A 12750-nucleotide genomic window follows, 5' to 3' on the forward strand; every position below is an offset into this window, starting at 1 on the left:
CTACACTGACTCTCCAAAGAGCATCCCACCCAGACCACCCCCTACCCAATCCCTATAACCCGGTATTTCCCATGGCTAGTCCACCCAACCTACTCATTTTGGACACTCTGGGCAATTTAGCATGGCTAATCTACCTAACCTTCACATCTTTGGATTGTGGGAGGAAACTGGAGCACCCAAAGGAAACGCACACAGTCACAGGGAGAACGTGCAAACTCCACACAGACCGTTATCCAAGGGTGGAATCGAACCCTGGTTCCCGATACTGTGAGGCAGCAGTGCCACTGTTCTTTTGGTGTATGTTAAATTAGAACACAAGAAATACAAGGACAGACAGATTGATGGGGAAGGGAGCGAGGATTGGTTAGGCAGAATGGGGGGTGGGGAAGGGAGGGACGGTCAGGCAGATGGGTGAGGGGGCGAACAGGTAATGGTAATCAAAAAGGGATATGGATACAAATTAAGTCCTAATAGTAGAAAATACATCAGCTTTGAAGAGAGCAAACAAGACACTGCGGGAGTGAGGGGCAATCAAAATGGAGATTAGTGTTCATATTCTGAAGTTGTTGAACTCCATGTTGAGTCCTGCAGCTGTAAAGTGCTTAAGTGAAAAGTGAGGTAATATTCCTCAGGCTTGCACTGGGCTTCGTTAGAACACTGCAGCAGGCTAGGACAGAAATTTTAGAAAGAGCAAATGATCTAGCTCATTTTTCTAACTCTGCCTGAATGGCCTCACAACTGCCTCGAGTTAAACGCTAGTCTTGAACCCACCCTTCTCTTCTTCCAAACTGAATGCAAAATTCAACCATATTACAATTTCTGCTATTATTAATTAATTAATCATCTCACACTGGACCATACCAGGTCTAGCATAACTTGCTCCCTGCTTCGCTCCAGATCACGCCGTTCTGAGTCACCATTTAGAAAACACAACTCATCTAGGCTATCTTTGTCCATCTGATTTTTCCAATCTATCATGAGAGAGAGAAAAAAAATATACACCACTGTTATAATCAGGTAACTTCCTAAAATCCCTTTTGTGAACATAGCCCAATCCATCACCATAAACCAATCTTCCATCCACTGACTCCATCTATACTTCCTGCTGTTTCAGGAAAGCAATCAACATAATCAAAGTCTCTTCCACCCTCTTCTGTCTGACAAAAGTTATGAAAGTTTGAATACACAGACACATTCAAGAACAGGTTCTTCCCCGCTGCTATCAGACTTTTGAATGGACCTCTGAAATGTTAATGTTGATTTTCTCTATGGCTGTAACTGTGTATTCTGCACTCTGTTTTGCTACCCTGCTGCACTTATATAGTATGATCTACACTGAAACAATACTTTTCACCGTATCTTGGTACATGGACAGCAATAAATCAAACTCAAACTAAAGGGTAATAGGGCAAACATGTGAAGGAAGGAAAAATGTGGGCTAGTGGAACTTACTGAACAGCTTGACCAAAGAGCTAACACTGAGACACTTGGACAAAGGACCCGCTTTGTGGCTGTATCATTCAAGTCTGACTACAGCAAAATCCAAACTTAGAATTGTGTTTTCAGTGGAGTGCACACGCAAGTAAGGAAATGAAGAAATCCAGTAACTTTTGCAGAAATCAGCCATTATCCAGGTAGGGGAAATGAACCACTGCAAAATTACCAGAAAATCTGAAACAGCAACCAAAACTGTGCAGTGACAAATGCAGACCAGGGTGTCTAAAACAAGACTTCTTTCACTTCTTAACTCTGGCCTTGGGAGTAATTCTCAAAAGATTTTTTCAGCTTGTCCACTGAAAGCAAGAACAGCCACATCCAGATCTATGTCAGTCAAGGGAAAGAATTTTCATTTACAGACTTCCTTGTCTTTGGAACTTTTCTGATTGCTTAAATGTGAGGCAATCCGTGTTTGTGTGGTCATCATTGTTACATGGGCAAATTCTATCAGTTTGCACAGAGCAAGATGCTGGTAATAGCAAGTTAGACAGTCAAGATATGGGGGCTTTGGGAAGAGAGAAGTGTGGTATTAGTTTGTAAAGTTGTAGCAAAGAGCCAGCATGGACTTAAACATTTGTTCATGGGATTTGAGCACTGGGGGCTCAGCCAGAATTTATTGCCCATCCCCAGAGGACAGTTAAGAGTCAACAAGACTATTGGTCTTGCTGTACAGCAATTTACCATGTCAATCTTACACCTACACCATGTGCAGTTTTCGCACAAACATACAGCAGTCCAGGAGTAGGTCGCATCAACCCCATGGCTTCACAGTGGCCAGTCCATGGGGTGTGACCAATGCAGTTATTGCCATATCAAGAGTTTGGACACTTCTTGTCCAAGGCTGTCAGGTTAGTTCAGTCAAGGGGCCAGCCACGGTCCCTTCATCATAAGGGGTAGGAGTGAGTAGGAGCTGTGGCCATGGGAAGATATTTTAGCAACCTAATCATGGGGCTGGGGGAAGCAAGGAAAACAATTGTGGAGGGGGAGTAACTGTGTTTGTAAGGGGCAGGATACGGTAAAGTATGGATGCAAACAGGGTATTGCAAAAGAGGGGGCTCATCTGGCTTTAAGTTGTGGCCAGTATATGACACACCTGGCATGGCCACCTCATATGCTAGGGGCTGTAGTGGAAGGGGAACAGGCAGATGAAGGCTTAAGAATTAAAAATAGAACTGAAAGAGATTCTTTGTTCTGCTGCCTTGGCCATGAGCCCTGAGCCAGTTTACCAATGACACCTGCTTCTCCGCTGTCTCGCCGCCACCTGCACCAGATCCACCATCGTAGGAGTCAACACTCTTTAGGTGCCATCCCCAGGCTGCTTCCTACTCACTCAGCACTTGCCTACTTAGCACCTACCACATGCTTGCGCCATGAATCGCCTTGCTTTCCTTTCTGTGGCAATTAGGAAGGGATTAAGTCAGATGAAAGTGGGTGGCATGACTGTTAGTGCTTATGTAAGTAGTCAAAAAATGCTGAGGTATCCTGGGCAATTGAGTAGGCAATGGAGCTGCCATGCATGTAAGTAGTTGGGGGTGGTGGGGTGTGGGAGTGAAAGCAACGACAAATGAGGGAAGATGTTGAAGGCAAAGCATGAGCCTTAGTGGGAGGTGGTACAATAGCAGAGATAGAGTGAATGTAAGGTAACAGAGAAGAATGTGGCAGTTACTCTGGCAGAGGGGAAAGGATTATTGACCTTCTTGTGACACTGCTGGCCATTTCTCCAGACCATAGAGATCTCACTAATCCAGGTAGTGACCTCAGACCAGGCTGTCAGGGTCTGGTGTTTTGGCATCCTCTTCCAGTCCTCTGGGAGGAAGATGCCCCACCTCAGGTGTATATTCAGTCTTTTATGTTTGGAAGAGAGGTTTTGAGACACATGTACAGAGTTGTCTGGTCTATGCCAATACAGTAAACAGCTTGTGAGGCCCTGGGGACTTGTTTTAAAAGTTGGAACAATAGAAGCAGCATGAATAAATGGAGTCAGGCTCCCACAGAGTCAGTGTTTTTAGTTTAGCTTTCAGCAGTTTTTAAGAGTTTTTTTTTTAAAAAGTTGGCCATGGAAGCTAAAGGCTTGGATTCACTCTCTGCCAGAATCATATGTGGGACGATCTGTTTTGCTGATTTTGTCTTTCCCAAGGGTGTATTTGTGGGATGTTACTATATTGGAACAGTTCCTGTTTAGTAGTTAAATAATCTATTATTTAATCTATTAATTTGTGTTAAATTTCCTAATCGAGTTAAAATTATACCAATTGTTCCTTCTTTTGTTTGTATTTTAACTGTAGGGTAAGAATAAAGTGTGTTTTGCTGAAAGCCAATTAATGTTAAATTACATCTGAAACACAACACCTTACACTTGCCTTTAAATAATATAAAAGTTAGGGTCTGGGCAATCTCCTTGATAAATTTAAAGGGGACTTAGTCTGGTCCACAACACTGTTCTGTTCTGAAGAAGGGTCACCGGACCCGAAATGTTAACTCTGATTTTTCTTCACAGATGCTGCCAGACCTGCAGAGCTTTTCCAGCAACTTCTGTTTTTGTTCTTGATTAACACCATCCGCAGATCTTTCAGTTTTTATCAGGATCACTCCATTCATCAGGATCTTCCATTCCTTGTTGGAGAATCATGGCAGGAAGTTTCAAGTTGGATTAGACTCCTGATGTTAAATCGACAGACTCTTCCATCTGTTCCCTCACTCAACATCTAGGGGAAAAACTGACCATCTGATAGGCCATCCTCTCTCGCCTTGAGCTTTAACTTTCCCCTCACCATCATGATTTATTGTGTTTTCTGTTTTATAAATACTTAGTTATTTGTACTCTGAATTTTCCTGTCCCCTCCCTCCCCATTCCAACTTTTACTTGTTGTCTCTAATTTAGAGCCAAATTTTTAAAATCAATATTTTATAAAACTTCATCACATTTCATCTTAAATCAGTACAGTTACTTAGCCCTTTGATCCTACCTTCTTTGTGAAAGCTTTAAAAAGGAAAGGCTTCGTGTGCTTAATGTTGGACTGAGGGCAATGGCTAATCCCATAGTTTCTATATGTAAAAAGAAACAAGTCCGGCTGTACTTGTGATTGGACGAGACTATTCTATGAATTAGGAGTCAAATAGTGCAATATATGCCAATCTAAGAAGTGTGACAGAAGACCAAAGTTGGAGATGCTTGTAAACTAAACACATTTTTCTGAAATAGATTGTTAAATTACGTTCCCCAGAGAAAATATATCAAGAGATCTGTGAGGTGATTGGATCCTGTCGAAGACCTTCTATTGAAGATCGAGCAAAAATGCCTTACACAGATGCTGTCATCCATGAGATTCAGCGATACATTGACCTTGTTCCTATGAATCTCCCACGTATGGCGACAAAAGATATAGAATTCAGAGGATACCTGATTCCTAAGGTCAGAATCATACCCATATAATGAGTCTTAGTTGACAGATACCTTAAGAAAGATACCTCATATAAGAAATTACTTCAGAAATTTAATGACAATGTGCACTTCATTCTGCACCAGCCTTTCACAAGGTGAGTGACTAGTTCCTCTGTTTTCAGTATCTGAGGTTGAAACCAAACATTGATAACAACATGAAAAGTCGCTACTACGAGTTGGACAGAACTGTGGATCTTTAATATTAACCTAATCCGCACCCCCCCAAAAAAAAAGAGATTTGACTTTGAAATTCTCACCTTTACTAGCACTTTAATATATCAATCTATATGGGGCTCATACTGAATATTGATGTAGATTCTTCTTTTCTTGTCTGATCTTATGATTCTGTTTTTAGGGCACACTTGTGACTACCTTACTTTCCTCAGCACTGAAAGCCACCAGCCAGTGGGAGACTCCAGAATCCTTTAATCCAAACCACTTCCTTGATGAAAATGGATGCTTCAAAAAAAGTGAAAGTTTCATGGCATTCTCTGCAGGTACAGTCTCCTCTCCTTTGCAGAAGATATCTGTGCTGTTCCCGGACTGATTTCCTACCACTCTTTAGACTGATTGCATTAGGTGTGCAGGACTGATTGTGCCCACTCCCTGGACTGTTGTGAAACAAACTTTGGACCTTGATTGTCCCTAGTGGCCAGCTGACCATGTCCAAACCACTGGACTAATCAACACCCTCTGTTTACTTTATTGGTTCCCCTGACTGAAGACTCCCTTAGCTGTGTGAGACTTTGAGACATGTTCATTTGGTTGAAGCATGCGCTAACTGTTCGCTATGTACAATGGCATATGGTGCAGGTATGAGATTGACGTAGCGTAAAGCTGTACAGCAGAATGTCAAAGTCTTGACTAGTGACTTTTGGCAACCATGATAAGCTGCCTGGCTTTGCATCTGAACAAAACGGCAAGAAATATGAGCCTTTAAACTCTGACAGAGGGGATTAAAGTGCAAAAAGACAAGGTAAGGCAATGTTGGGAGTATCCAAGTAGGTGCAAAATGAGGCGCGCCTTGGCCCATTTCATAATGTGGATTCCTGCCCCAACTCACAAATTATCTTGCCAGCAGCATTACAATGAAAGATGCCAATAGGCTGTAAAGTGCAGCATGGAAGTGCAGAAATGCATTCTGCATCAAAGGTGCGACATGGAGGTGCAGTGAGGAGAGTATACGTCCAATGGCAACCTCAGTAGATTGGGGAGTGCGTGTGGCCATTGCCCATGGAGCACACCCTGGAGATGTTGGTAACTGCTGTCCAAAATGAAGGTCTGGAGTCACCAGGTACCCAATTTGACTTAAATGGTCTTCATCTAGTTTCTATTTAGCAGGTGGCGAAGTAGGAAACTATATCTGAATGAGGTGAAATTCAGTAGTAATATATGATATATCCAAATAGGCTTTGTCACTCACTAGCGAGGTTCTCATCTCACTGTTCAAAACTTGATTGGAGAATCTTACTTCTCAACATCGAGAATCTCAGTTCTGCCTATCTCACCCTATTTTTTCCAAATGATTCAATGCCCATTAACTTGGTTTCCAATTCACAGATGTTGTTAGACCTGCTGAGTTTCTCCAGCACTCTCTGCTTTTATTTATTAAACATTCATTTATGCATGAAGAATAATGCTGGCAGCAACTTTAGGATTGTCAGATGGGCTAACAGTGTGGTGCACTTGTATGAACCGGAAGCTACTTATATTAATACACAAAGGCCCTGTTCTTTACAGACAAAAATCATGTATGTACACTGTACCTGTTTCAGCTTAATAAAGTAGTTGATTTCTCAAGGCAGTGCCTTGCTTAAGCAGTCAATCTGCTTGGTTTAAAATTTAAACAAAGCTTGGCAATTAACTATCTATCATCATGTGATAATTCTCATAGCAAAGCATCTACCAATCTCAGTCCACTTGGCAATCAATCAGCAGTCTCCTCAAAATATAAATGTTGTTTTCGCTTCACTTTGGTAATTCTTGCATAGTGTCCTGATGAAAATCTGTGACAATTTTTGTTTTGCAATACTCAAAAGGTGAGTATAGCGCAAGAAGGTACAGTTGGGATAGGAGATCAACTATGATCTTGTTGACTGTTGGAACAAGCCAGAAGAGTAAAGTAGCCATATCCAGCTCCTATTTCTTACATTCTTACAGAAATATGATCATGCAACTTATTGTGGTTTATTGGAATGTTTCATGCTAACACTATTGATCTAACTTTGCTGAGTACAAAATTTCACCTGGAGAAGTTGAGAAGTAAATCCAACATGATTTTCATAAATGTAACTGATCAACAGTTGAATACTGCAAGCAGAATTTACAGCTTTTTCTTCAATATTATCTCTGTTTTTGCAGGAAAGAGAATGTGTCTAGGAGCATCCTTGGCTCGGATGGAACTCTTTCTTTTTTTGACCACTTTGTTGCAGAACTTTGTCTTTAACTCTGTTATTGACCACAAGGATATTGATATATCACCAGCTACTAGTGGGATCATGGTTATACCCCATGTGTACGAATTCTGTGCCATTTCTCGTTAAATAATTTAGTATCTCAATAAATAATTTTTGCGGGTGAAATAAGAAAAAAGAAGATTCCCAAGCCTACCTATGGAAGCAGTGTATTTTGAATTTATGAATTTTAAATGCACCCTAAATTTCAATACCCAAAATCAGTTCCTTGTAATGGTGCATATTATTTTTAAGCCGCCTGTATAATAACAGTAGTTGAGATGTAGTTTTGTTATTATGTTTTATCAAATTTCCTTTTGATTTTTTTCAATCACATTTTGAATTTTGCTCCCAGCACAACTGAAATCGTAATTCATACTTATTTACATCTTGATTTAATTTCTCTAATATTGTTCCCACCTGTATTTCATCCTCAGCATCCTTAAACATTGAGTCCACATCTCTAGTACCCTGTAGTTGGCTGGACAGCTGGTTTGCAATGCAGAGTGACACCAAAAGTGTGGGTCAGTTCCCACACTAGGGCTCTCCTTTTTAACTTCTCCCCTCACCTGAGGCATGTGACCCTCAGGTTAAACCACTACCAGCTATCTCCTTCTAATGAGAGAGCAGCCGTATGGTCTGAGTGACTTTACCTTTGTTCAAAGTAAAGAGGCTTTAGTCATACAGAAATTAAAACTTGCTGCTTTTTTTTCTGGTCATTTTGTGAAAAATAATTTTGCCACCTTTTGAAATGCCACAAAATCACCATCATAGTATATTATTCAAAATGAGAGTTGAGTATTTCAAGGACGAGTCCATGCTGTCTTTGGTTCTGCTTTCAAAGATCATTTGTTTTGATTGGTAATTTGTGGCTTTCATGGAAAAAAAATGAAATTGTGGTATAAAATAAGCTTGGGTAAGAATCCTGTACTTCCATTTATATAGAACATAATTTTTCTAATCAGTTACTATTAACCATGAAGTTCCTCTAAATTATGAAGAATGAAAATTTAGATTCCTCTGGTATGACCATCTAGCTGGTCTGTCTAATTATCACTTTGGTATTTAAAAGACTGAAAATCCTTCACATTTTTATGTACTCCATATATAGTACAAGGGAGAAACGTTGAGTTCATCAATAGCTTGAGTTACAAAGCCACATGATGATCAGGACTTTTCTGGGTTGTCTGCTATTTTTTCATCTTAAGTTTTGCAAGTTTTCTAAGTTGCCACATACATTCCCTGAAATGGAACAAAACAAGCCACAAGGTGACTCATTTCCTGGCTTGGAGTTTCCCTATATTTCTGATCTGAAATATAGTCTGAAGAGCAATTCCTTTCAACAATCACAGACTTGCGTTACTGAACTGCTTTGTTGCTTTTTCAATTGAGTAGTTAATTCCTCTGATTATAAGCAAAGTAAAAGCTTAATTGTTGTAGTGGATCTTTAGTAGTGCCTAGCATTGCTATTTCTAAAGTGAACTCTGCTCTAATTCAATGAAAATTAATTTTCTTTCTCCCTTGCTTGCGGACAGCTCTGAGTATTGAGATAACATCGTGTGGAGCTAGAGGAACACAGCAGGCCAAGCAGCATCAGAACAGCAGGAAAGTTGACGTTTTGAGTTGGGACCCTTCTTCAGAAAAAGAATCCCGACCTGAAACGTCAACTTTCCTGCTCCTCTGATGCTGCCTGGCCTGCTGTGTTCCTCCAGCTCCACACTTATCTTTGACTCTAGCATCTGCAGTTCTTGCTATCTCTGAGTATCAGATTGCAGTCTTTATTGCTCCAACTGGAACCTTTCTGCATTCCACTACCCAGAAATAACCCTGCTTTACATTTTTAAGTATTCTGCTCATTATGTGGTTTCTTAAAAACAAACAACCTGAGAAAAGGCAGGCTCCCCACAAGTCTCGTACCCTCTCAATTCTTAGCAATATGTTCCAAATGGATAGGAAAGCTTCTCGCATGTCTCTCTCATTAAGGTAAGGAATGCATCATTCATTTTCATTTGCTAAATACTGTAGAGGTCTACTTTTCAACATTTTGCCCTCTTCTCAAAGCTTTGACTCAGCCTGGAGCATAAACTCATGGTGTCTGGACGCCCTGGGAATCTCATACAAATCCAGCCTAACAGTTTTAGAATAGGTTTTTGTAAGTGTCAGTGATTTACTCAAAGGAGACTCACAGCCAAACCAAATATTATCTTTAATCAATATCAAAACATGTTTTTGTTTCAGCTAACATTACTTAATAACATTCCTGTCACTATTCAACTAAGATTATCTGATCTGGACAGTCCAACGATACAAGTTTGAACCTTTCTATGTCCCTGTGACCCAGTACATAGGCTACAGTTACACACTTAGCTTTCAAAGTGCTTTACTTCCCTAAAAGTCTCAAATGCTGGGGACACTGTTGTCTATCATTGGAGTTCTGCAATGGTTCAAGTTAATGCTCTGGGGGCATGGATTCAAATACCAACATGGCAGCTGGTGAAATTTAAAATTCAATTAGTACATTTGGAGCATAAAGGTAAAGCTAATCTCATTAATGGTGACCATTGTGATGATGCTTTCACTTTGAGGTTATTGTGTCCTGTTTTTTTTTTGAAGAGTGGTTGTAAGGCAGAGGCGCTAAACTGTCTGGAAGAAAATAAAGAATTTGAGACATTGGGGTTTTTAAAAAAACTTGGAACAGTGGAAGCAGCCTGGGTGTGGTCAGCTCTTGCAGATCAGGCTTTCTAGTTTTTGTTTATTTTTAGTTTTAGTAAGGAGCTGTTTGGAATCTCAAAAGAGTTGGAAGCTTCAGTGAATGTCCTGTAGCTGCTATTTTCTCTGAATCTTCTCAATGTTTTTTCCCTCTCTTGGGTTGGAGAACTGAATGTGAGAATCTACGTCTGAATCTGCCTTGTTGCTAAGGGGTGCGTTTACGGGACGTTACTCTATTCGAACAGTTAAGTAGTAATGGGTATTGTATCTAATATTCGGTTAAGTTTTCCAATTATTAAGTAATTCTAAATTCTTCTTTCTCTTGTCTGGATTTTAACAATGGTGTTTAAATAAATGTTTTGCTTAGCGTCTAATAGTCTGACTGGCCGCATTGCATCTGGAACACAGCACTTCACATTTGCCTTAAAGTTAGGGCCTAGGCTACCTTCTTAAAATATTTTGAGGGGTTTTAGAATAGATTTGTAGCTCAAGATGTGGATGTTGTGGTTGGTTGGCTCGCTGAGCTGATTCATTGTTCTGCAGACGTTTCATTACCCTGTTGGGTAATGAAATGTCTGCGGAACAACGAACCAGCTTGGCGAGCCAACTAACCACAATATTTTGAGGGGGTCTGGTCTGGTCCATAATACCATGGTAATAATCATCAAATGTTGTAAACATCTACCTGGTTTACTAATGTTCTTTAGAGAAATTTTCTATCTGTACCTGTTCTGACCTATGTGACATACAAGCATCATCCGACCGTTTGTGACTTCAAGGAGCCTAAGTAAAGTTCAAGACAGTAGGAGTTGGGGAGAAAATGTCCCTAGCGCAAATGGAACTCTTCCTTTTCTTTAACCCTGCTATCAACCGAAAGGGAAGTAATATCTCACTGATTATAAGAGGTTTATTGGTTGTGCCAAATGATTGAGTTCTGTGCCATATCTTGCCAAAATAAACTTGGACATTAATTCACTGAGAATTGGTAAAATGAAAATTTTTGTGACTGATCCATTCTTGCTTAAATAGTAGAATCACATTTGCATAGAGAACAGCTATGCCTGTCTCATTCATTAGGTGAAACGAATTACAATGCAACACTCAGTATTGCAATGATTATGCATTCTTCTCTGGAATGGGGTTTGAACAACAAACCTCCTAACTCAAGTAACAATGCTACTATTGATAAATGTTGACACTTCTATCTTACATTTACTCTTCCCAAAGACAGTGTGATGTCCAGTGTCCAGAATCATGACTAATAAATAGTTGCACAAGTATCTGCTATTACATGTTAGCCACATTTTGTGTGATCTAATTTCCTGCTTATGTTACACTACTCATCTACACATGGTTGACTGCACAGTACACTTTATATATGCGTGCTCCTACCTGCATCTTTATTGGGTCCAAATTGAGTCATTGCACTTCTGTTTTTTTAGGACCTCAGAATCATACAGTTCCTTTCCTCCTTGTATTATCTGCAGCCCACAAGTTTATAAACTTGAAGAAATTTTTGAATTTATATAATGCCCTTTGCTACTCTTTCCCTAAAGCTCTTCACCGCCAATTATTTAACAATAAGGCTCTTCTGACAGTGAAAAGATACAAGAATAAATAATCTGTTCCAGAATTTGTTGACAAATTCTCTTTACTGGCAATAACTACAGCAATTTGCTGCATAAAAATGATGACCATATGAAATGGATCAATATAATATAATATAAAATAAAATTAAACAAAAAAACTTGTTTTATAATCATACAATGAAACTGTACATGGTTATATAATATGTAATCTTATACAATGATTGATCATTAACACCTGTCTAAACAGCTACAAAATAAAAGACAGTCTGAATTATTCACTATGTACTGGATTTGATGCCGTATTTTTTGAGACGCAACTGTGATAATCTTTCCTATACTTAAAGGAAGGTCATTTGAAGATTAGAGGATGACCATAATTTGACCTGTGTTTCAGACTTACCTTATACTATATTTTATGAATTGTAAACATTTTACATAGTAAATGAAATGTTTTATCCCACAAATAAAACAAACACTGGAGATCTGGAACAAAAAAAAAGCCCACCAACTGGAGGAACAACACCTAATCTTCCACCTAAGTACCTTACAGCCTTCAGGACTCAACATGGAGTTTAACAATTTCAGAGTTTGAACACCCTCCTCTGTGCTTGTTACCTGCACCCTGAGGTCCTGTTCTGTCTGGGTTGCTCCCAGCACAGCCAACCCATTTTCAACTATTCACATTTCTCATTGGTACCTATTCAGCATTTCCCTCCCTCCTGGCTTATCATCAGCAATTCCTTTGTTGCCTCCTTTTGTCTCTCTTGGCACTGTCTTCATGTAGTTTACTCACTACCCCCACAAGCCATCATCATAAATACCACAATTTCTCAGCTGCTTTCAGTTCTCATGAAGGGTCACTGGACTCAAACTGTTAACTGTTTTTCTCTCTATATATACCGCCACACCTGTTGAGTTTCTCTGGTATGTTCAGTTTTGATTCCTATAAGATTGCCATGTCTCTCTTTCTGTGTTACTTTAAAATTAAAAATCAATCAATCTAATAAGATATCTTATGACACATCTTTGTGCCACTTGGACTTGAACTTCTGGCCCAGAG

The 12750-nt window shown here is 39.7% G+C and overlaps 1 protein-coding gene across 1 annotated transcript in view; it reads left to right on the forward strand.

The window, feature by feature from the left end:
• LOC109917556 overlaps nucleotides 1-11080 on the forward strand; it is a 75181-nt gene extending 64101 nt beyond the window's left edge. Inside the window, exons 19-21 of the mRNA XM_020517398.2 lie at nucleotides 4722-4909; nucleotides 5295-5436; nucleotides 7301-11080. Of these exons, the coding sequence (XP_020372987.2) occupies nucleotides 4722-4909; nucleotides 5295-5436; nucleotides 7301-7482 (512 nt within the window). The 3' untranslated portion in view covers nucleotides 7483-11080. The remainder of the gene's footprint in view (nucleotides 1-4721; nucleotides 4910-5294; nucleotides 5437-7300) is intronic.
• Nucleotides 11081-12750: the final 1670 nt, after the last annotated feature.

This window comes from Rhincodon typus, chromosome 39, assembly GCF_021869965.1.
Source record: "Rhincodon typus isolate 14 chromosome 39, sRhiTyp1.1, whole genome shotgun sequence".
Taxonomy (NCBI): domain Eukaryota; kingdom Metazoa; phylum Chordata; class Chondrichthyes; order Orectolobiformes; family Rhincodontidae; genus Rhincodon; species Rhincodon typus.